Source organism: Propithecus coquereli, unplaced genomic scaffold (genome assembly GCF_000956105.1).
Source record: "Propithecus coquereli isolate 6110/MARCELLA unplaced genomic scaffold, Pcoq_1.0 Scaffold119, whole genome shotgun sequence".
NCBI classification, from domain to species: domain Eukaryota; kingdom Metazoa; phylum Chordata; class Mammalia; order Primates; family Indriidae; genus Propithecus; species Propithecus coquereli.
In genome coordinates this window covers 4,250,902-4,275,539 of record NW_012135969.1, presented here as the reverse complement: position 1 = coordinate 4,275,539, position 24,638 = coordinate 4,250,902, and the positions used below count along the sequence as shown (strand labels likewise).

Genomic DNA, 24,638 nt, shown 5'->3' with positions numbered 1-24,638 from the left:
ATTTCCAACAAAAACATGCCTGCTTTTCATCCCTGCTCCTACCACCAGGCCTTGGGAATAGATGGGATCAGGGGCTCCAGGTGGAACATAGGGTGCGGAGGCAGACTTAAGCAGGCTAATAAATGGCAAGGGACAGAGAAGAAACCTTGAATGAACTGGGTACTGAGTGTCCCCACAAAGAAACAAGAAGGATGTACTTGAAGGATTGAGATGGAGGTCCCTGCCATGCGACCGTCTCCTCCCCAATGTGTACACCTTGTGAAGATCATGCCTTTCAGACTGGAGAAGATACCCAAAAGATTTGAGAAGATATGCCAGGCAGTCCTGGAAGCCACGAAGTAAACACAACACACCCCCTTCCTTGACTGTGGATTTTACTTGAGGATGTGGTGGGAAAACCATTATTTGATCTTAAAACAAATAGGCATGTGATGGAGTAGGATGCAAACTCTCCAGGAATGTTTAAGATAAAACCTGAGACTTAAAAGGGAGTTAAGAAGGGCAGCCTGGAGAATTGGCTCCACTCTCCCGGGGGAGGGGGCGGAATCGCCCTCCTCTGTTTTGAGGAAAATGTGTGAGAACCGCTGCGGGCAACCCAGGCGTCCGGGCGCTGGGAGGGACGCACCCAGGCCTGCGCGGAGAGGGAGAAAGTGAAGCTGGGAGTTGCCACTCCCAGACTTGTTGGAATGCAGTTGGAGGGGGCGAGCTGCGAGCGCGCTTGCTCCCAATCACAGGAGGAGGAGGAGGTGGAGGAGGAGGGCTGCGTGAGGAAGTATAAGAATGAAGTTGTGGAGCTGAGATTCCCCTCCCTCGGGACCGCAGAGACCAGGAAAGCCCCCCGGCAGCCGCCCGCCCCTTCCCTGGGGGCCCTTCCCGGCCCCCCGCGCCCGGCCTCCTCCCCTGGCGGCGCCCAGCGCCTCGCGCCCTCGCAGCCGGGTCCAGCCGGAGCCATGGGGCCGGAGCCGCAGTGAGCACCATGGAGCTGGCGGCCTGGTGCCGCTGGGGGCTCGTCCTCGCCCTCTTGCCCCCCGCAGCCGCGGGCACCCAAGGTGGGTCTGGTGTGGGGAGGGGATGGAGCAGCGGCGCGACCCTGGCGCCTGGGTCCCCCGGGCCGGCTGGGACAGAGGGGCCGGGATGAGCTCTCCCACCTCGAAGTTTCGGACAGTCGAGGCGCTCCAGGCAGCCGGGCCCTCAGGCAGGAGGGGGCCAAAGAAGGTGGCGCAGGGGGGCAGTTACACTGAATCGGCTCGAGATGGCCCATTCAGGAGACTGGCGCTTTCTAGACCCCGGGAGAGCTGCGGGAACTTGTCAGAAAAGTTCTCTGGAATTGTTCAGAAAGTTTTCCCCCAACGGGTGGATTGCGTAGTGAGCGCGCGCGTGTTTTCCCCTTTCTTGAGCCCCTCAAGCGTTCTCAAAGCTTTTCCAGTTGGCAGCCTCCGCCTCCGGACCGGACTGGGCTGGATTCCTCGGGGGTCCCCTCTGCCTTGCCCCTCCCCCGCCCCCTCCCCGCCCCCCTCCGGCCGATTGAGTTTGGCCGCTCCAGCTTCGGACCCGGTGCGGTGTGGAGGGGGGCGGTGGGGAGAGCAACCTGTCCTGCCAGAGCCGGGAGAAGAGGGTGGCGGGCGAGCTGCGGAGTTGCCTCATGCTGGGGTCTGGGTTGGGGGCAGGGGGAGAGGTTTGTTTTGAACAGATTTCTGTCCGGCCAGCTTAGGGGCTGTGTGCTTTGTGACTTCTGGAGCGCGTGGACCGTGGAGGGTGGTGGTGGGTTTCCTGGGGTGTAAAGAGGGAGCGTTCCAAGAGGGGGATCCCTGGGCAGTTGGAGGGGAAGGGAGACTAAGGAAATAGGCCAGATGGGGGTATACAGAAGGCTGGGTTGTTCTGCCTTTTCCTTCATGCTGTGTGTGGGGCAGGGTGACGTGGGGGCAATGTGTATTCTGACCCATCTGTCCACCTGTTTGCAATAGTGATAAAAGCTAACATATTCCGTGCCAGGTATAATCTGCCAGGCACTATGTATGGTGTTTTGCATGCACTTTCCTTCAATCCTAGAAAAATCCTGTAATAGAAGTTCTACTAGCATTCCCATTTTCCAGGTGAAAACCTGGACTTAAAGAAGTTTGAGTAGCAGCCAGTAAGTGGTGGGGCCCAGAATGGACCCCTGGCAGTGTGACTCCAACCACACATTTGAAATCACTGTATTAATCTGCTTGGAATAATGGGGGACACTTCTCCCTGAAACACTGGGCTGTAGGGAAGACAAAATGAGAGTGTTCTGGGAGTAGTGGGTGGTCTCCATAGGTCAGGGAGTCTGGGCAGGGGGTGGGTGTCATCTTGTCTGTGTGTTGCCTGCGGGGCCCTCTGTCAGTGCATTGCTGTGTTATCCAAGGGATGTCAGTGTGTGTATGTGTGTGTGTGTGTGTGTGTGTGTGTGTGTGTGTGTGTGATGCAGCGTGACTATGCTAGGGTGTTCCTGAGTTGTGCGGTCTGTGCGTTTGCGTGTCTGGGCTTTGTGTTGCCAAACAGCAGTCTCCCTGCTGACCTGGGGACACTGGCTGAACTCTGTCCTCTCCAGGAACTCCTTCAAGGTGCTGGGCCAGATCTGCTGTAAACAGCGGGAGGTGGCCCCACGCCTGCTTCTGGGGAGAAGGCTCTTCTCTTCCCTGAACCCGTTCTTCCCCTGTTTCCCAGGCGGGCATCTTCACCTCTGACCTTCTGATGAGTAGGGTGAGGCTAGACTGGGCTGTAGGGTAGAGTGGCTGCCCTCTGCTTCGTGGCCTGGGAGTTGAACAGGCAGGGAGTGGCAGTTGCTGCAGAGCTGGGATCTGAAGGGTGGGTTCTCTGGACTAGGGCCTCCTCGTGTCCTCACCCCTCAACCTGTACTGCTGTGTGTGTGACGCAGGAGATGGTTAAAAAGGCAGTGCACCAACCAGCTGCCTCCAGCACCCAGATTATATCCCAGGGCTGAGGGCTGGGCCAGGAATGTGGGAGAAGGGGAGAGCTGGGAGAAGGCCCAGAGGGTCAGGGTTTTGCTGAAATCCTTTGTTGGAGGTCGAGGCTTTGCAAATTGTGGCAAACACATCCTTTTAATTTTGCAGAGCTCACTCGTATTTTAATTCCAATATGGTTCTCCCAAAAGCCTCCTCTCTTTTTACTATACTTAGGGAAAGTACTCATTTTAATATTCAAGAAAAAACAATTAAAAAGATAGGATCAAATGTAAAAAGTAAATACATTGCATTCCAGAGTCAAATACGAAGTACTTTTTATTCTCTCTTGGTTTGGGATTACCCATATTCCTGCTGCATAAACCTCTCTTGCCTTAACTTTTAAGAAAGGTACAGTGTGCTTCCTGAATGCTAGGCTTTTATTCCATAGATAGTTTCATTTCATCTCTGCAACAATCCTGTGAAGTAGGTACACGCAGATGAGAAAACTGAAATTAGGAGAAATGAAGCAACTTATCCAAGACTTCCCAACTATCCCATAACGCCCAGGGCATTTTTGGACTCTCATGAGGCAGCATTAAGAGGTGGTCAAAATCTTATTCCTTTCAACAGGAGTGCTTCCAGCAAAGCCTTAGGGGCCGACAGGCGGCCAAATGGGACTAGAGGTGAATGACCTTCCCCTCCATGTATGTGGTCTATAGAATGTGGGGCTGAGCTGGGGGGCTCTGAGGTCCCCTCCTGTCCAGCCCATGTCTGCCTTCCTCTTGGGCTTTCCCAGCATGGCAGGGGGCTGAGGGCAGGAGAGCGCAGAGGCCACCGTGACACGCAGGGCTGGGGGCAAAGGAGACAGCTGGAGTGGAAGCCTCAGGGGCCAGTGTGGGGCTGGGGCTGGGAGGCTGGGGTAGGGTGCAGGGTAGTTGTGCCTGGCTCTGGGTGATGGAATGGTCTGGAAAGAGATCCCCCTCCCTGACTTCCACCTGTGGGAAGCTTCTCTGGAGTGACACCTTCATCTTTTGTTAGGCCACCTATCCTCCCCACCTCTGGGAAGAGAGCTGAGGTAGGGGCAAGGGATGTGTGCTCTTTCAAGGAGTGGGAGAATTATTATAGCTAAAGTTTGTGTTGTCCCCAGTTCTGTTTACAAAGCCTCGTCATGTTTACAGACTGCTTCAAGATTCATTATCTCATTTAACTCTCATATACTTTCTCGAAAGGAGTTAAGAGTTGTTGCAGCCAAGTTTAGGTCAGTAAACATCCATCCCCTCTAAGTCACAGGCACTGCTGTGCATAGAGAGGAATCCGACTTAGCTTCTGCCCTGGAGGTCTAGGGACTTGCTCAAGGTCACACAGTGAGTAGCTGAGCTAGCGTTCTGGTCTGAACACCCCGAGCCCAGACCCTAGTCTGACACCAGGCCTGATACCCCAGGTGTGTGTGGTGGGTGCGTCCTGGCATCACCAGAATGGGCTCTGGCCCCATGGGTTTGGGGGCGGGTGGTGAGCTGAGGGGCTGCAGGTGGTTTTACTGGTAGCGTTTACGGGAACCAGTGGAAGCGTTGGCTTTTCCGCTTTGCGAAAGAGAAGCAGCTGGGGCTGCAGGCTGGTGGGGAGGAGAAAACCCAGTTTGAGAGAATCCCCAGGGGGCAGAGGCCAAACCCTGACCTCTAAGTCCAGCAGGAGGGACATGAAGGACTGTGACCAGCTCAGCGCAGAGGGATGGATACCATGACCTCAACTGGTCCCTTTTGGTTTGGAGACTCTTGGCTGGATTTCATTCATTCTCTTATTCATTCACTCATTCAGCGAACACTTATCCAATGTTCACTGTGGGCCCTGCGCTGGCTCTGGGCTGGTCCTGCCACACACTGTCTTTGCCCTGGAAAGTTGGAGGTTGGGGCTCCCGAGGGGAAGGGTCCTGGAGACAAAGAACACCCCTGTGTGGAATTAGGACTTTCTACCCCCAAGAAAATCAATGTGGGCAGGGTAGAGACAGGACCGAGGTGAGGAGGTGAGGACTGGTCGTGGGAGACTGGTGAGGAGATGGGGGATGGGGGAGGCGTCAAGAAGGCCTTGGTGGCACTGCACAGTGGTGGGGGATGAGCCAGCAGGCCTGCAGCTCCCCAGGAGCAGGGCTCAGGGCACCAGTTCCCCACCTGTCTGCTCACAAACGCTTTAAGAATCTTAATCAGACTCAAACTGGCCACAAATCAGGTAAACAAACTCACTAGTGGGGCGGGACTGCCACCCTTTCTGACCCTCCCGCCCAGCCCAGCTGCCTTGCCCTGCCTAGAGCCCGTAATGTCTGTCGGTGGCAGCAGGAGAGTTCGGGTGTATTTATGTTGGCGTGGGGCGTGGGGTGTATTTGTGTGTGTGCAGTTAGGCCTAGTGGAAGGAATGTGGGATCTAAAGTCAGACAGACCTGAGTTCAAATTCTGCCAGTACTGCTCACACGCTTTATGACCTTAGGAGACTCTAACCCCTACCAGCCTCAGTTTCCTTCTTTGCAAAATGGGGGTTGCAGTCCCAGTCTCTGCTGGACGGTTAGGAGGATCCACCCAGGGTGCCTGCTGGGAACACAGTAGGTGCTCCGCCCAGTTTAGGTGGCTGCACTTGGGTCCTATTGTTGTTGTTTTCCTATTGCTTGGCTGCCGCAGTTGGTGTCCCTTGGAGAGGGCCCGCAGGGGGTGGAGTCGGCCCCTGCCCCAGCCCTGCGGGGGACACTGGGCTTGGCCAGGGCCTGGGGTCTGGGCCTGGAGACAGCTGTGCCTATGAGGCAGCTGAAGCCCTGAGGCCGGGGGAGGTCCTGGCAGCAGGGCGTTATTTTGGGCCTGGCCTGCCACCCCCTGCTCCTGTTTCTCCTGGGAGTCTGTCGGGGGAGGGGCTGAGGAAGGGGAAGGGGTGCGAGTGAGTGGGTGAGGCCTGGAGTGGGGAGGCAGCAGTCTCCCTCTCCTCCAGCAGGGACATGGACCCTGGAGTTCTATTTCTGGGCTCTCCCCTTCCTCCCTCTTTGCTTCCTTCCCTGGCTTCCCCGAGGATGGTAGTAGAGACCATTCTGTATGTTACTGGGAAGCCACCAATTTGAGGCCATTGGCCCAGGCTGGTGGGACCTGGGGGCTTGCCCTACCCGCCTTTCCCCAGCTCTCTGGAGGCAGGGGTGTATCTCATTCCCCCTAGGATTTGACCTTAGGCTCCAAGTTTCTGGGAGAGCAGGGCCCCTGGTGTCAGACCCCAGAGCCAGTCCCTGTGCTTTCCCTGAGCTGCACGTAGTCCGTGGGAGGTGGAGCAGTGACCAACGACAGGAATTCCGGGCAGCTCAGGCACCTGTGGGCCTGTGGATCTGAGGGTGCCCTCCACACCCCCACCCTCCAGCCCAACCTCCTGGGCAAGACACGCCAGGTGATTCATCTTCTCACCAGAGCAGAAAAACGAGTTCCACTGGGCACTTTCATCTCCCCCTTGCTGGCAGACATGCTGCTAGCTGCTACCCAGAGCACCCCTCACCAGGGGTCGTTTACCCCTCTAGTGTCCCTGGTGTGGTGGGTACTTCTGGTCACAAGGACACCAGGCTGGGGTCCAGGTGGGCCACGTGTGGCAGTTCATCTTGATGCCCCTTGACTGACAGCCTGCGCGGGGCGGTTACACAGGCTGACGTAGTGTCTTTGTGGCAGGAGTTTCGTGGCATAGACTCTGCCAGCTGGTTCTGGAGTCTTGCCCTGAGGAGGTGGCAAGGGTGAGGGTGGCAGCGCAGGGACATTTGGAGCACGCATCTCCCTGGCCCAAGCTCTGCAGCCTGGGTCCCGATGCCCACAGCTGGGGTCTGATGCTCCTTTCCTCTGCATGGGGAGTTCCAGAGGTCTCTATGGTGACCAGGCCCCCGATGGTGTCCGTGCCCCAGCTACGACTCCAACTGACACTCCTTCCCCACTTTGTGGGTGGCATTACAGGGGTGGTATCCCTCGCCAGGAGGTTGACATGTGGGCGTGTTGGAATGGTGCAGGGAGAATGCCCCAAGTTTGTTTGCTTGAGAAAGGGGCAGGGGGTACCCAGAGGATTCATGATTCATCATCGCCTCTCTTGGGATTTTTGCCCCTTGGCCCTGAGTTGTGCCTGTGGGACAAAGAGAGGCTTTCTTTGCCAGCCAGCCCCCTGTATTGGTGGGCAGGCTCCATGGGGCTGTCTCACTGGGGCCCCCTGTGGATGCCCAGGGTGGGCCCAGCCACAAGGAGCCTCTCCTCTGATTTCCTTCTTCTTCCCAAACACACAAGCTTTCTTGTGCTGTCAACTCTGCTGCTGCACGGGATGTGGCAGGAGGGGGTCTTTCAGTCATGCTTTCTCCCTGTCTGAGGCAGCATGACTCTGGGGAGTGAGTGTGGATGGGGTGACCAGGTCAGAGAAGGTCACTGGGCAGCGTCCTCTGACCCACCTGTTCCTCCTGCCAGTGTGCACCGGCACAGACATGAAGCTGCGGCTCCCAGCCAGTCCTGAGACCCACCTGGACATGCTCCGCCACCTCTACCAGGGCTGTCAGGTGGTGCAGGGTAACCTGGAACTCACCTACCTGCCTGCCAATGCCAGCCTCTCCTTTCTGCAGGTGAGGCCCATGGGCAACCCAGCTAGGCCCTGCCTTCAGCTGAGCTGAGCCCTCTGTTTATGGGTGGGTGGGAGAAGAAGGTGCCCCTTCCCTATATTGCCTCTTTTGTTGTGGTTCCTCAACCAGGAAGTCCTTTCTGATGTTTAACCCCCACCCGATCTACTGTAAAATCAGTCGATTCTCTCTCTGTAACATGGCCGGCCATGGACATCTCTGGATGGGATGCATCTGTGTTTCTGCTAAATGTTGCACTCTCTTGCCAGCACAATCACTTCCCCCATCCAACTGCCCCAGGACTGACCCTCTCCCACCTACAGTGGGAGATGTGGGTTGCAGGTCCAGTTCTGCCACTGATGAGTCATGCGACTGTGGTCTAGACCCTCAGCTTCACGGAGTCTCAGTTTCCCTATCTATATCTTGGAAGCAGTAGGCATCCTGGGAGACCCATTGTGAAGATTAAAAGAGAAATTTCTGTGAAAAGGTTATTCGCAGAAGAGAGTGGAAACCAGCCTGCTGGGGTGTGTCCTGGGTGCTGGAGTGGGGCCATGTATGCGTTGCTTGGGCTGTTAAATTGCAGACGTCATCTGTCATCTCGTCCAGGCCTTTCCTTTCACAGACGAAGCAACTGAGATGCAGACAGGGAGGGACACTAACTCCCGGTCCACAAAAGGCTCCCCCGCCGTTATCTCTCTCGATCACACAGGAATGTGGTGACGCAGGTGGGGAGTGGCCTTGATCTCCATTTCATGTATGAGGGATCAGGTCTGCTTAGTGGCTGGGGGCTTTGCCCAAGATCCCCAAGCACTAGGGATCCCCAAGGAGGCCTTGAGGGTGGTAGTGTTCCAGGGTCCTGGCCTGCCTCAACCCCACCCTGGTCTGTCCCCTCCCAGGACATCCAGGAGGTGCAGGGCTACGTGCTCATCGCTCACAACCGAGTGAGGCAGGTCCCACTGCAGAGGCTGCGGATTGTGCGAGGCACCCAGCTCTTTGAGGACAGCTATGCCCTGGCCGTGCTAGACAACGGAGGCAATGCCACCCCTGTCACAGGGACCTCCTCGGAAGGGCTGCGGGAGCTGCAGCTTCGAAGCCTCACAGGTGACCTTCACCATCATTGAAACTTTCTCTTGGTTGTTTAGAGCTGATCAGGGCCACTACTAGCCACGGGGAGGCTTTGTGCGAATTAGAAATGGTCTCCCCTCTGGGTGGACAGAGGTAGAGCCAGGGAAGACACTCTGAGAAGATTAGGAAAAGATTTCCCTTCTTTCTGGGAAGTTGCAGGCTGCATCAGCACACGTAATTTGATCATTGGGCTGCAGGCTGGGTTTTTGCCCCCACTTGGCTGAGTGCAAGTGTGCAGTGAACAACCTGTGTAACTGTATGTGGCAGCCCTGGCGCTGACAGTGTCCCAAACTCTGGGTGCCAGGTGCTTTGCATGCACGACCCCATCTCGGTCATGCTACATTCCTGCAAGGCAAGCATCGGTGTTAGTCTCATTTTACAGATGAGAAAACTGAGGCTTACCAACGATAAGTGACAAAGATTACACAGCATAGTTAGTGGTGGGGCTGGGTTTCAGATGCCACAGTCTCTTTTACCCACCGAGCAGTGTGCACAGGCTGTGTAGAGGTGAGAGTTCATGTCCGCACGGACATCTGGACCCTGGTGTGGACAGCTCGCTCCTCCCTGGGTGTCACTGTGTTCATGTGTATGTGTTGCGGGGGGCAGGGCTAGAAGATGCTGGAGATATCTTCTCTCCTCCCTGGGGTACCTGGGAGTCATTTCGAAGGCCTGCTCCCCCTTTAGAAGGCAGGAGGGTCCTAAGGGAAGACAGAGGTGGTAGATGGGGAAAGGCTTTCCTCATTATTGCCCACCCCGCAGAGATCCTAAAAGGAGGGGTCTTGATCCGGCGGAACCCCCAGCTCTGCCATCAGGACACGATTTTGTGGAAGGACATCTTCCACAAGAATAACCAGCTGGCTCTCACGCTGATAGACACCAACCACTCGCGGGCCTGTAAGCCATACTCCTCCCTGCCTGCAGCCCTTTCTCCCGGGCAGCCCGCCCGACCCACAGTCCTGACTCACAGCCCCCGTCCCCACCACCCCAGCCTCCAACATTGCCTCTCTCTCAGTCCCTCCTGCCAGGTCTCTGTGTCTCTTTGTCTCTGTGGTTCTCTGTCCTGTCTCCCTCCGCTTCTAGATTGTGCCTGTGGTTTCGGAGCCCTGTTTTCCTGTCTGGGTCCCTCCCTCCTTTGATTGTGTTTTCTGCCTCATGGCCTCTGTTGCTGTTCGAGTCTCTCTCCGTTGTCAACCCGTCCTCTTGCTGTCGGACATCTCTCACTGCCTCTCTCTGGTTCTCCGCAGGCCGCCCCTGTTCTCCAGCTTGTAAAGCCTCCCACTGCTGGGGGGAAAGTTCCGAGGACTGTCAGAGCCGTGAGTCTCAGGGAGGCCCAGAGTCTGGGAGGCGGGGGTAGGGTGGAACACAGGTGACATGGGAAGGACAGGATAACAGGCCTGGGGGTCGTCTTCTGTGGGGCAGGAGGTCTCCCCAGAAAGTGGTGCTGGGGAGGATCTGGTGCCAGCTGCTGCTCAGCCCTCATCCTGCTCTTTGCCCAACAGTGACACGCACCGTTTGTGCCAGTGGCTGTGCCCGCTGCAAGGGCCCGCTGCCCACGGACTGCTGTCATGAGCAGTGTGCTGCCGGCTGCACGGGCCCCAAGCACTCTGACTGCCTGGTACGTGCCTCTGCCCTGTGCTTGCTGGGCCCCACCCCCGGAGGGGAAGGGGCGGGCACCCTGCCTGGTACTGCCCGACTGCCCCTAGCACCCCAGGGAAGAACAGCCCAGTGACAATCAACTTCCTGTCTCCCCCAGGCCTGCCTCCACTTCAACCATAGTGGCATCTGTGAGCTGCACTGCCCAGCCCTGGTCACCTACAACACAGACACCTTTGAGTCCATGCCCAACCCCGAGGGCCGTTATACGTTCGGTGCCAGCTGTGTGACCGCCTGTCCCTGTGAGTGCCGGGGAGATTGATTTATGTAAATAACAGCACGTTGTGAGTGCTTTCTGCCCCTTGCTTCGGAGAACCCGTCATGACGATTCGTGTCGAGCTCTTTCAAAGGCCGTGGAGCAGGTGGCAGCAGACAGAGGCAGCTAAGAGCCCAGACTTTGGAACCAGACCACCTGGAAGTTTTGTGGCCTTCTTCTTGCTGTGCCTGTTTCCTCATTTGTAAAATGGAGGCAAGAATAGTCCTAACCTCATATAAAATTTGAATGAGTTAACATTTGTAAAGCTTTTAGAACAGTGCCTGGTATATGCTGAGTGCCCCTAAATGTTTTTATTCTATAGTCTGGGTAGAGCAGGGTGTTATTTAACAGCTCCCCTGTTCACTGATGGGCATTTCAGGACTGGGCTCAGACGTGGGGAGCCCCTTTCTTCCCACAGGAGCAGGATGGGGGGCCTTCAGGTCCTGGCTGTACCTCCTTGCAGTGGATGAGAGGACAAAGTGCAGAGCCGGACTGTTTGGGTTCAAATCCTGGCTCCTGTACTCACTAGCACAATGACCTTGAGTAATTTACACAACTCTGTGCTTTGGTTTCCCTTTTTACAAAATAGGAATCTAACAGTGCTGATCATGTATGGTTGTTGTAAGGAGTATGTGAATGTCCAGTGCTCAGACACGTAATAAGGGCTTTTAAGTATTGGCTGATATTATTCTTATTGTGCCTGGGCATGGTGACACTGCTCATGGTGGCACATGAAGGGCTGCGGCACATGGATACATGTTCCTGATCTCCTCAGACAACTATCTGTCTACGGATGTGGGATCCTGCACCCTGGTCTGCCCCCTGCACAACCAAGAGGTGACAGCTGAGGACGGAACACAGCGGTGTGAGAAGTGCAGCAAGCCCTGTGCCCGAGGTGCCCACTCTCTGCCCCCTGGGCCAGCTGCAGTTTCTGTCCCTCTGCACACCCAGCCTGGTCCAGCCCACCCTGTCCCACTCTGTCCTCACACCCTCCTGGGACCCAGTCCTTTTCTGCCACTGTCTCTGCCCCTGGCCGTGCCTAGTCCTAAAGTTTCCCTGTATCTCCTGCCACTGTGGGGAGGGGGCCTGTGGCCCCAGGCAGGCACTGCAGACAGGACCCCAGTGCCCACGTGGTTGCTGCTCAGTCCCACTAGGAAGGCTGAGATGGCCCCTCACCACCTGCCCCCTGCCAACTCCCTACAGTGTGCTATGGTCTGGGCGTGGAGCACCTTCGAGAGGCGAGAGCTGTCACCAGTGCCAACATCCAGGAGTTTGCTGGCTGCAAGAAAATCTTTGGGAGCCTGGCATTCCTGCCGGAGAGCTTTGAAGGGTAAGGGTGCACACAGGGGCCTGAGACAGTGTCAGGACAGGCACAGAGTCCTGAGGACATAGATATGGCAGCATCTCTGGGGGATGGTGGGAGACAGAGGTGGGAGGTCAGGAATGGGGGGTCAGAAAGGGGGGTGGTGGGAGACCAGAAGCAGCAGGGACTCTGGAGAGGGGGGACATTATTTTTGTAAATGATAAGCTATCTGTGAACATGGCCTTGTTTGGAGGTGAATGCATAAACAAGTGGTGGTATATCCGTACAATGAAATTCTACTCAGCCACAAAAAGAAATGAACTACTGATACACACAATATGAATGAATCTCAAAAACATTATGTCGAGCTAAAGAAGCCAGGTAGCAGATCCCATACTGTGTGATTCCCTTTATGTGAAGCTCTGGACAGACAAAACCACTCCGTGGTGAGAGAGATGAGAGAATAGTGGCTGCCCTGGGGTGGGGCTTCCCTGGAAAGGGAAGGACACAAGGGAAATTTCCGGGGTGACGGAAATGTTCTGAGTATTGATTGGGGCGGTGGATACAAACCGTATGCCAAGAGTCTGCATTTGGCCATATGTAAATTATACTATTTTAAAATAGTATAATTTTATAGTATAGACTATAGTATCAATTTTAAAAATGCATTAAAAAAAGAAAAAAAATCCCTTCCATATTTCTTCACCTCTGTACTCTTCTTTCCAGAGGGTACCATTGTTAAGTTTGCGTGTGTTCATCTAGACCATTTATACATATATAGACACACACACGGAGAGACGCAGTTGTAACAGTTTTGCTGGGGAGGTCGGTTTATGTATTGTGAGTGCTGTCTGCCCCTTGCTTTTCGGAGCAAGTCGAGCCGCCTTCTTTCAACAGCTGTGGAGCAGGTGGCAAAGCGAGGCAGCTAAAAGCCCAGTCTTGAGAGCCAGACTGCCCAGGTTTGAAACCTGGCTCTGCCACTTACTAGGCACCTGATTTTCTTGCTGTGCCTCAGTTTCCTCATCTGTAACTGGGGGCAAGAATAGTCCAACCTCATAAGGTGGTTATAAAACTTGAATGAGTTAATCTTTGCAACGCCCTTGGAACAGGGCCTGGCAGATACTAAGTGCTCCTAAGTGTTAGTTTTTACCCTGTGGTCTAGAGAGATCAGGGTTTGAACAGCTCGCCTATTTCCTGATGGACATTTGGGTCATTTTCAGTTTTCGCTCTTACTAACAGTCCTGCCTCGTGCGTGCCTCTGAACAGAGGCCAGTGTCTCTCTAGGCCACATTCCTAGAAGTAAGATTTCTAGATCAAAGGGTATAAATACTGTTTTGATAGATCCTGCCAAATAAGGCCTGGGCTTTGAAGTTCTCAGGATGGGAACAGCCGGGCCTGATCAGCAAAGGGCTTAAGTGACGGCATTAATGGTGGGGTGGGGAGTGGGGGGCAGGCACAGCTCTGGGGGTGATGCCCACTTCCTTCCTGGCCCTGCTGACTTCTCCTGATCCTTCTAGGGACCCAGCCTCCAACACCGCCCCCCTACAGCCAGAGCAACTCCGGGTGTTTGAGACCCTGGAGGAGATCACAGGTGGGCTGTGTCTCTCTGCATCCTGCTCCTCGGGGGCTGGGGGGGTCCTCGCCCTGTCCCTGCACCCCTAATCTCACCCTCTGCCTGCAGGTTACCTGTACATCTCGGCATGGCCAGACAGCCTGCCCGACCTCAGTGTCTTCCAGAACCTTCAAGTAATTCGGGGACGAGTTCTGCACGAGTGAGTACGGAGGAGGGGTGCCTGTTGGGGAGGAGTCCCAGGGAAGAGTCCCTGTGAGAAGCTTTGGGCATAGGGGAATATTCCTGTTCCCCAGGGACACAGCAATAACCTTTCCATGAGAGCTTGCAGAAAGTGCTGGGGACAGGAGGAAGGTGAGGGCAGCCCTTGCTGACAGGGAAGGGGTCAGTGGTAAGGGGCCCACCCGGCAGCTGAGCACCCCTCCTCCTATAGTGGTGCCTACTCGCTGACCCTGCAAGGGCTGGGCATCAGCTGGCTGGGGCTGCGCTCGCTGCGGGAACTGGGCAGCGGCCTGGCCCTCATCCACCGCAACGCCCGCCTCTGCTTCGTACACACGGTGCCCTGGGACCAGCTCTTCCGGAACCCACACCAGGCCCTGCTCCGCACTGCCAACCGGCCAGAGAACGAGTGTGGTAAGACAGGGAGCCTGGTGCTGCATGCGCCCCGTCTGCCAGCACACGGGAGTGCCCAGGGAGCCTGGCAGCCGCTTTCTTGGACTTGTGCAGACTGCCTGTCCTTAGTGTACTGATCTTGACTCCACTCTGCCTGGCTTGGCCTCTTGGCATGGCTTCTAGCTGGGTCCTACCACACTGCCTTTGGCATCCTTCCCTTCCCCTCTCTGTTTCTGGAATCTCAGAACTCTTCCTCTCCCTGCACTGGCCAGCACCTGTCCCCACCCTTCCAGCCCAGAGCCATATCCACAGCCCCTTCCCCTGGTTCGCTTGGACCTGGGGCCTCCCCTAAGAGTCCCCTCTGGTCCCTTCCTCTTCACTGCAGTGGGTGAGGACCTGGCCTGCTACCCACTGTGTGCCAATGGGCACTGCTGGGGTCCGGGGCCCACCCAGTGCGTCAACTGCAGCCAGTTCCTTCGGGGCCAGGAGTGCGTGGAGGAATGCCGAGTACTGCAGGGGTATGCGGGGCAGAGGAGCGGGCTGGCTGGAGGGGTGCACAGCAGCTCTTCCCGGACCCCCTCAACATTGTCCCTTTTCTCAGGCTCCCCAGGGAGTATGTGAATGGCAGGCACTGTCTGCCGTGCCACCCTGAGTGTCAGCCCCAGAATGGCTCAGCGACCTGCTTTGGATCGGTGAGGCGCTGGTGGGCTCAGAGCTGGGTGGCGGGAAGGAGGTGGCATTGCCAGAGACCTGGCAGGATAGGGAGAAGCCTCAGGGTGTGCTAGAGGAGGGTGGAAGGAGAGGGGAGCTGGGGGACCCCCGGGGCCCTTCAGACTGGGAAAGGTCCCAAGAGGCCTGAATTCTTGGCTATGGCTGTGCAAAGGTGGTTAGACCTGCTGGCTCAGGCATTAGACTACCTGGATTCAACTCCAGGCCCTGCTTCCAACCGTGGTTTTCTCATTCCTAAAATGAATATGATAATAGTACCTACCCTGCTGGGGTGTGGCGAGAATGAAATTAGACTAGGCTTGGCACAGTGCCTAAGCACTAAAAAGGCTTTCTGCAAAATGGTTATTGTTGTTACTCGCTGTTACACCTTAGATAATTCACTTCCTTCTCTGGGCACCTCCCGTTCTTCATCTGAAGCCCCCGCCCAGAACCAGGGTTGAAGGAGGTCCCCGGAGGGAGGGTCCACAGAGCCTGGGAGACGAGCAGGGTGTTTATCCCAGGGGCAGGGTGAAAATAGCTGCTGGTGGCTGTGGGAAACATGAAGGGGACCCAAGCCCATGATCCCTGGGGGTCTTAGTATCAGCCCCCCACAAACCTTTTCTCCCCACCCAGGAAGCTGACCAGTGTGTGGCCTGTGCCCACTACAAGGACTCTCCCTTCTGCGTGGCTCGCTGCCCCAGTGGCGTGAAACCTGACCTCTCCTACATGCCCATCTGGAAGTTCCCAGATGAGGAGGGCACGTGTCAGCCATGCCCCATCAACTGCACCCACTCGTGAGTCTGGGGGCCTTTTCTGCAGAGAGGAGGGTTTTCCTTCCAGGAAAGCTCTTATTGTAAAAGGGGGACAATGCTACCTTTTTCATACCTTTTTTCTGATCACGAAAGTAACACATGTTGTTAAAAATTTTAAATTGAAACATGCAATATAATATAGGCCAGGCGTGATGGCTCACACCTGTAATCCTAGCACTCTGGGAGGCCGAGGCGGGAGGATCACTTGAGGTCAGGAGTTAAAGACCAGCCTGAGCAAGAAAGAGACCCTGTCTCTACTGAAAACAGAAAAAAATTATCTGGGTGTAGTGGCATTCACCTGTAGTCCCAGCTCCTTGGGAGGCTGAGGCAGGAGGATCGCTTGAGCCCGGGAGTCTGAGGTTGCTGTGAGCCAGGCTGTTGCCACAGCACTCTAGCCCTGGCTACAGAGTGAGACTCTATCTCAAAAAAACAAAACAAACAAACAAAAAAACCCTCATGCAATATAAATTAATGTCACTGGCAATTTTATCCCTACTGTTAATAATTTGGAAATTTTTCTCTCCGGTTGTTTTTAATCTCTGCACATTCTAGCACATATATATTATTATATATATAATACATATGTTAATATATATTATCCAGTTGTTTTTATCTGTGAACATTCTCACATATTATATGTATAAACTACATATGTTAATACATATTATTATTCTCCAATTGTTTCTATCTGTGTTCCTTTTAACATATATTTCTTTTCACCACAATGGGATCATAGGCTTTACGTATTGTTTGCAAATTGCTTTTAATCACTTAACAGAATCTTGCAGTGTTTTTCCATGTTCCAACGTAGTGATCTACCTTATTTTAATTTTTCTCATCTAGTTGTCTTTACACAGGAAACACATGAATATGATCTTGTGATAAACATTTTCAGCAATATAACAGTATAAATGTTCAAAGCAAACATGTCCTTTCACTGCCCTCCCCTGCCCACCCACTCTCTCCCCTCCCCAGGCAGACCCACTGCATGGGCTTTGGTGTGCGCACCCTTCCACGCTTTTCTCTCCACGTGTACATATGCAGATTGCATTTATATTAGGCCGACTCATATAAGATTGCTGTTAGTCTAAGTCAAAAATGGTCAAGAAACAGCAATTTTAGGCCGGGTATGGTAGTTCACGCCTATAATCCCAGCACTTTGGGAGGCCAAGGTGGGAGGATCGCTTGAGCCCAGGAGGTTGAGGCTGCAGTGGGCTATGATCGTGCCACTGCACTCCAGCCTAGGCGACAGAGTGAGACCCTGTCTCTTACCAAAAAACCCAAACCACAGAACAGCCATTTCATACAGTTCCACTACCTATAATCAGATTCGTGTGTGTGTGTGTGTGTGTGTGTGTGTGTGTGCGTTTTTTATTTTTTTATTTTTTTTTATTTTTATTTTTTGAGACAGAGTCTTGCTCTGCTGCCCGGGCTAGAGTGCCATGGCATCAGCCTAGCTCACAGCAACCTCAAACTCCTGGGCTCAAGCAATCCTCCTGCCTCAGCCTCCCGAGTAGCTGGGACTACAGGCATGTGCTACCATGCCCGGCTAATTTTTTATATATATATTTTTAATTGTCCAGATCATTTCTTTCTATTTTTTTAGTAGAGATGGGGTCTCGCTCTTGCTCAGGCTGGTCTCGAACTCCTGACCTTGAGCGATCCACCCGCCTCGGCCTCCCAGAGTGCTAGGATTACAGGCGTGAGCCACCGCGCCCGGCCTGTGTGTGCATTTTTTAATGCACATGGGTTCATACTCTACATATTGTTCTACATTTTGCTTTTTTCCCCCACTTTATGTATTTTTTCTTGTGAGTACATATAGATCTACCTCCTGTTTTTTAAAACTACTCTGTCTATAGCAAAAATGTAATTTAACCCTGTCCCTATTGGAGGGATATTGCGCTTGTTTCCTTTTTCTGCACGGTGTTTTGCAATTGAGCTCCACGTACAAGCGAGCGTCCTTGTGCGTGCCCCCTAGTGTGTAGGCGTTGGCATTGAGAGGTGGAACTGCTGGGTCATAAGTGTTATTTAATAGGTGTTGCCAGACTGCTTCTGGAGAAATTGTACCAGGGTAGGGAGGGAACGAACAGCTGGGCTTTCAGACTTGATGCTTCTGGTGGCCAGCCCTTCCGATCCACCACGGGGAGAATGAGGGGAGCAGGGGGTGCGGGTTCCCAGACTGGAGAAGGAATCCTTTGTGGGGTGATAGAAAGATCACTGGTGACCTTGAGCCCAGTTTCTGCCTTTGTCAAATGGGGATAATAACCCAGCCACACCCACCTCCTGGGGTTGTTGTGAGGCTGGAGTGAGCCCAGGAGGGTGGTTCCCAAAGTTGTTGACGAGACTCTCTCTCCTGCAGCTGTGTGGACCTGGATGACAAGGGCTGCCCCGCTGAGCAACGAGCCAGGTTGGCCTGGTCCCCGGGATGTACCCTCTGTTGCCCTTCACTTCTCCACTGGACCCTGGGTGGTCACTGCTGAGGGGAGGGGGAGTCTCCTGACATGACACAGGTCCCTTCCCACCCGCTGTGGATCCTCCTTTCAATTTGCTTCAATAAATGGACAGAGGACCTGCTCAGGATGCTTGGGGGGGTATCGCAGGGACAGATGGCTAAGACACCCAGTGCCTTCCCACCCTCGAGTAGCCTGATGCCTCGCGAGGGACACAGGCAAAGTTCATCTCCTTGGAACTCAAGGTAGATTGAGAACGCAGCTGCAGCACTGAGGAGGGAGCGGTGAATTCTTAACTGGGGATGGCAGGGGGCTTCAAGGAAGAGGTGGCATTTGAGCCAGACCTGAAAGGGGGGCAGGTATTTCACTTGCATTCAGGTGGAAAGCACTGGGGGCAAGGTGGCATGCGGGGGGAGGTGTCAGGAAAATCTAGGCTGTGTTGAAAGATTCTGGTGTGGTGGGCTGTTCAGTAAGCACAGAGGTGGGGGGAAGGGGTCAAGTTGGAGTCAGGTCAGGGCCAGATCTGCAGGGCATAGGCCCTGACCACCAGGCCACAGTGTTGAACTTGATTGTCTGGGCAGTGGGGAGCTTTGGGAAGGGCTTTGGGGAGTCTGACCTAGGCAATCGTTTGTCCACAAACAAGCATGCAGGCCGGGCGCTTGGCTCACACCTATAATCCTAGCACTTTGGGAGGCCGAGGTGCTTGAGGCCAGAAGTTTGATGTTGCAGTGAGCTGTGATGACACCTCTGGCCCAGGCGACAGAGTGAGACCCTGCCTTTAAGAAAACAAAACAAAAACAAAAAAGCAAATATGCATTAAAGTTTTACTATGTGCTGGGCCCTGTGCTAAGCAGAGGGGACAGGATGACAAGAATGTCGGGTCAATGCCCAAAGCTCCATCTATCCCAGGGTGAGCTGGATGTTGGAAGAAGACTCGGTGGAGAAAGGGTGGTCCAGGCAGAAGGAAAAGCATATGCAAAGGCTGGGAAGCGTGGAAAATCATGACCTAGGGGTGAATAACTTGGCTAGAACATCAGAATCATTGGGTGCACATTCCTGGGCCCCACCCCATGCAGCAGTCAGAATCTCTGGGGGTGGGGCTCCAGAATTGTGCATATAGACGGTCCCCAATTTACAATGATTTTACTTATGATTTTTCAACTTTACAGTGGTATAAAAGCAACACGTGTTCAGTAGAAACCGTCCTTCAAGTACCTGGATAGCCATTCTGTTTTTCACCTTCAGTGCCGTAGTCAATAGATTATATGAGATGTGCAACACTTTATTGTAAACTAGGCTTTGTGTAGACGATGCTGTCCAACTGTAGGCTGTTGGCAGTGTAAGTGTTCTGAGCACGTTTAAGGTAGGTTAGGTGTCTTAAATGGAGTTTTGATTTATGATATTTTCAACTTAACAATGGGTTTATCGTTAAGTTGCAGATGTAGCCCCAATGTAAGAGCATTTGTATTAACAAGCCCTTTGGTGATTTTTACTACATGAAGCTTTAGTGCCCTGAGTTAGAGCCAAGGGCAAGAGCAGAGAGAATGTGGAGATGTGGATGGAGAGGGCTTTGAATGCCTGCAAGAACTCTGGACTTTATTGTGGAGGCAGTGGGGAGCCAAGGCAGGTTTTCGAGGAGGGAAGAGAGGGTCAGAGCTGTGGGTCACCCTTCCGACTTCCCTTTCTCAATGTCGGGGACCTTTGTGTCTGTCCATGGGCCCCCCCGTCCCTTCCACCCCAGACTGGCCCCCAGTCCCTGACTGTCACTTCCACCCCCAGCCCTCTGACGTACATCATCCCTGCCGTGGTGGGCATTCTGCTGGCCGTGGTCTTGGGGCTAGTCTGTGGGATCCTTATCAAGCGAAGGCAGCAGAAAATCCGGAAGTACACGATGCGGAGGCTGCTGCAGGAAACAGAGGTGAGGCGGCGTGAAGGCCTCCCAGCCTGCCCGGGGTCCACAGCCAGCGCCCAGCACTGACCCTCCACCCCCTCGCCCCAGCTGGTGGAGCCGCTGACGCCAAGTGGAGCGATGCCCAACCAGGCTCAGATGCGGATCCTGAAAGAGACGGAGCTAAGGAAGGTGAAGGTGCTTGGATCTGGAGCATTCGGCACAGTCTACAAGGTCAGGGTCCAGGCCAGTGCCTGCGGTGGTCAGGCCCAGAGGGTGGGGCGGTGCCTGGAGGGCTGTGGTCAGGAGTTCCGAAGGGAGGGCCAAGGGCTGGGGACAGTGCTGCTTGGGAGAAGGCAGTTATAGCGGCGGGAACAAGGGGAGAGGGGCAGGTCCAGGGCTGGGGAAGGACGTTCAGAGCACAGAGAGTGGCCTGGAAGGCAGGTGGGATCTGGCTTCTACATCACATCTTCTTCTTTCTGCCCAGGGCATCTGGATCCCTGATGGGGAGAATGTGAAAATCCCAGTGGCCATCAAAGTGTTGAGGGAAAACACATCCCCCAAAGCCAACAAAGAAATCTTGGACGTAAGCCCCTCCGCCCTCTCCTGCTGGCAGTATAGGAGGGATCCCCAGCTGCAGGTCGGGGCTCTGGGCTCTTTTTTCTGGGGATTGGGGAGATACGATGCCCCCAAACCTTGGCACTTAACCTTTGTGGTTAGTGATGGTTGCAGTGGTCCCTTAGGCAGGCGTGTGGCTGGGGGCTTGGGGTCCCCTGTAGCTTCTCAGTGAACCCTCACCCCCAGGAAGCATACGTGATGGCTGGTGTGGGCTCCCCATATGTCTCCCGCCTCCTGGGCATCTGCCTGACATCCACGGTGCAGCTGGTGACACAGCTTATGCCCTATGGCTGCCTCCTAGACCATGTCCGGGAACACCGCGGGCGCCTGGGGTCCCAGGACCTGCTGAACTGGTGTGTGCAGATTGCCAAGGTATGCACGTAGGGGCCTGGGCTCCACAGGTCCCTTGGGAGCAAGCCCCTGGCTCCACACGGGGCTAGGCTGGGGTCCCAGAAGGTCCACACTTGTGCCTGCCGTTCCAGGGGATGAGCTACCTGGAGGATGTGCGGCTTGTGCACAGGGACCTGGCCGCCCGGAACGTGCTGGTCAAGAGTCCCAACCATGTCAAGATTACCGACTTCGGGCTGGCTCGCCTGCTGGACATTGACGAGACAGAGTACCATGCTGATGGGGGCAAGGTCAGAGGAGGGAGCAGAGTGGGGCGGGGCGGAAGGGGTCTGGCCCCTGGGAGAACTCTGAGAACGGCCACCTCCCCACCACACCCAGTTGGAGGACTTCCTCCTCTGCTCTCCCAGGTGCCCATCAAGTGGATGGCGTTGGAGTCCATTCTCCGCCGGCGGTTCACCCACCAGAGTGATGTGTGGAGTTACGGTGCGTGGTGGGGAGGGTGGGGGGGGGATGCTGGTGGGAGAATGAGAGCTGGGATGGAGAGAATTATGGGGCCACCTCAGCATGTGGGAGGGAAGGAAGGGGCTGCCTGTGCCCCACCCTGCAGGGTCCATGTGCGTCCCTGAGACTGGGGAGAGACTGGATAGGTCCTGTCTCTTGGCGTCACGTCTCTCTCCCCCTGCTATGGTGCTGGGCTTCTGGGGAGAGTCTCTAGGCTCTGCACACTAAAGCTCTGTTGGTCCCCCCACCCTTGACCCCTATCTCTGTCTCCACCCTAGGTGTGACTGTGTGGGAGTTGATGACTTTTGGAGCCAAACCTTACGATGGGATCCCAGCCCGGGAGATCCCTGACCTGCTGGAGAAGGGGGAGAGGCTGCCCCAGCCCCCAATCTGCACCATCGATGTCTACATGATCATGGTCAAATGTGCGTGGCTGAGCTGTGCTGGCTGCTCAGAGGAGGGCTGGGAGGTGCTGGGTGGAGGGGCCCACAAGGGGCATGGGAGGGGACCAAGAGCAGGATGTATGTGGACCCAGGGCCCCTGGTATGTTTAAAGGAGCCTCAAAAGCATCTCCTGTCCTTTCTGCAGTAAAGTCCAGAGGTTCTCTAGAGGAACAGTTAGAAAGAGACTTATATGCAAAATTAAAACAGGAAACTAGTAGAGATGTCCTAAGGTTCTGGCTCAAGACCCCAGAGTCTGGTACTGCTTCTCTAGCACCTGTGGGCTTTGGGGCTGTCCCTTGGGGTTGTCTAGACCAGGCTGGAGAGGGAGTGGGAGGCAGAGTGGCAGCGAGCACACAGGCTGCACCCAGGACTAGATGCTGAGCTCCTTCCTGCCCCAGGTTGGATGATTGACTCTGAATGTCGGCCGAGGTTCCGGGAGTTGGTGGCCGAATTCTCCCGCATGGCCAGGGACCCCCAGCGCTTTGTGGTCATCCAGGTACTGGGCCTTTGTGCCCTATCCCTGCCTATGACTAAGAGAGCACCCTCCCGCAGGGTGGGAAAGGGAGATGGCCCCCGGGTGCCAGCCTCTTGCCTTCTGCGAGCCTTCCCTGGAAGGCTGCACACCGGGCTGGGGAGGGGCTGCCACCCCGTGTCTCCCTCTTATCCAGAATGAGGACTTGGGCCCAGCCAGCCCCTTGGACAGCACCTTCTACCGCTCGCTGCTGGAAGATGATGACATGGGGGACCTGGTGGATGCTGAGGAGTATCTGGTACCCCAGCAGGGCTTCTTCTGCCCAGACCCTGCCCCGGGCGCTGGAGGCACAGCCCACCACAGACACCACAGCTCGTCCACCAGGGTCAGTGCCCTCGGTCACACTGTGGTGGCTGTGTCTGCTTACCTCCCCCCCCAATAAACTAGGGCCCCTTTCTCTGATGTTCCCCAACCATCACCTCTCACAGAGAACCCATTGTCCCTAAGGAGGATTCCTACTGCTTTCCAACCCCTGCGACCGCATTCTCTCCATGGGGACTGTGTCATACCCCAAAGATGACCTCTCTTTTCCTCCTCTAATCCTGTCACCTCCCATGGAGTCTCCGTCTCAGATCCATGACTTTCTCTCTTGTCCCTAGAGTGGCGGTGGTGAGCTGACATTGGGGCTGGAGCCCTCCGAAGAGGAGCCCCCCAGGTCTCCACTGGCACCCTCAGAAGGGGCTGGCTCTGATGTGTTTGATGGTGACCTGGGAATGGGGGCAGCCAAGGGGCTGCAAAGCCTCCCTTCACATGACCCCAGCCCTCTACAGCGGTACAGTGAAGACCCCACAGTACCCCTGCCCGCTGAGACTGATGGCTACGTTGCCCCCCTGACCTGCAGCCCCCAGCCTGGTATGGAATCTGGGCCCAAGCTGAGGGACTGACTGGGAGGTGGGGGAAGTTGGGGACCCTCAGCTCAGGGTCCACTGTAGGGGCAGCAGACACCTGGGTCCCTTCCCCTAACAAGTCCTCGTCTCTTGCCCTTTCAGAATATGTGAACCAGCCAGATGTTCGGCTGCAGCACCCCCCGTCCCCAGAAGGCCCTGTGCCTCCTGCCCGACCTGCTGGTGCCACTCTGGAAAGGCCCAAGACTCTCTCTCCAGGGAAGAATGGGGTTGTCAAAGACGTTTTTGCCTTTGGGGGTGCTGTGGAGAACCCTGAGTACTTGGCACCCCGGGGAGGGGCTGCTCCTCAGCCCCACCCTCCTCCTGCCTTCAGCCCAGCCTTTGACAACCTCTATTACTGGGACCAGGACCCACCAGAGCGGGGGTCTCCACCCAGCACCTTTGAAGGGACCCCTACAGCAGAGAACCCTGAGTACCTGGGCCTGGACGTGCCAGTGTGAATGAGAAGGCCAAGTCCCCTGGGGCCCTGCTGTGCCGTCATCGAGTGGGGAAGGCCCGATTTCTAACCCATCACCATGACTTCTAGCCCATCACCACGTGGTGGGGAGGGCCCTCCAGCCATATCCAGGGGAGCCTGCCATGCCAAGAACCTGTCCTAAGGAACTTCCTTCTTGCTTGAGTTCCTCAGTGGCTGACAGGGGCCCAGCATGGTGGAAGACGGCAGCGCTGGGGAGCCTTGGTTGATTGTGGAGCCCTGTGGACTCCAGGGTCCAATGGATGCCACAGCCATAGTCGCCTCACCGGAGGTAGCAGTCCAGCCTGGAACATCTAAGAACAAGAGCAACCCCTCAGATACTGTCCCTGACACCTACTGCTGCCCCCAGGAGGAAGAGAGCAGCAACAGCGTCCAGATCCGGTCCTTGTACAGAGTGCTTTTTTGTTTTGTTTTTACTTTGTTGTTGTTTTTTTAAAGATGAAATAAAGACCCAGGGGAGAGTGGGTATTGTGTGGAGCGGGGAGGGGTTCCTGGAGCAATGATGTCCCTTCTCCATACCCACTTTCTCCATTTGTAAATATATTTTGGAAAACAGCTGGGCACCAGCCTATGTCTGGGGGTGGTTCTGTGCCATCCCTTACTGCTCACCTTACACTCAACTCCTCTTTTCCTGGAGGGAGTGGCTAGGAATCTCCAGAAAGCTTGAATGAGGAACGTGACATCCAGTTCCCTGGCTTTTAGGTTGGGGGGACTGGGAAGTTGGGGTTCTGAGAGTCCTTTGACAACTAGATCATTCTTACTTAGAACAAACTATTTAATAAATCCTAAGGCCACCCACCAGCATGGGGTAATTTCCCCCCTGTGGCTAAGGGGGCAGGCGGAAAGGGGGAAAGAGGCATTGTCTACTGTGGGATTCATTTTCCTTGCCTTGGCTGAGAGGAGCTCATTGAA

At 55.1% G+C, this 24,638-nt stretch overlaps 1 protein-coding gene across 1 annotated transcript; it reads left to right on the top strand.

Annotated features, from left to right (window-relative positions):
• Positions 1–688: 688 nt before the first annotated feature.
• On the top strand, positions 689–24,263 carry ERBB2 (erb-b2 receptor tyrosine kinase 2). Its single transcript, XM_012661774.1, has 27 exons — positions 689–1,049; positions 7,379–7,530; positions 8,421–8,625; positions 9,409–9,543; positions 9,894–9,962; positions 10,149–10,264; positions 10,403–10,544; positions 11,334–11,453; positions 11,762–11,888; positions 13,379–13,452; positions 13,543–13,633; positions 13,865–14,064; positions 14,429–14,561; positions 14,645–14,735; positions 15,385–15,545; positions 17,926–17,973; positions 19,796–19,934; positions 20,016–20,138; positions 20,392–20,490; positions 20,709–20,894; positions 21,005–21,160; positions 21,278–21,353; positions 21,650–21,796; positions 22,213–22,310; positions 22,483–22,671; positions 22,946–23,198; positions 23,336–24,263. Exons 1-27 carry the CDS (start codon positions 977–979, stop codon positions 23,689–23,691), a joined length of 3,759 nt encoding a protein of 1,252 aa, XP_012517228.1. The 5' UTR covers positions 689–976; the 3' UTR covers positions 23,692–24,263.
• Positions 24,264–24,638: the final 375 nt, after the last annotated feature.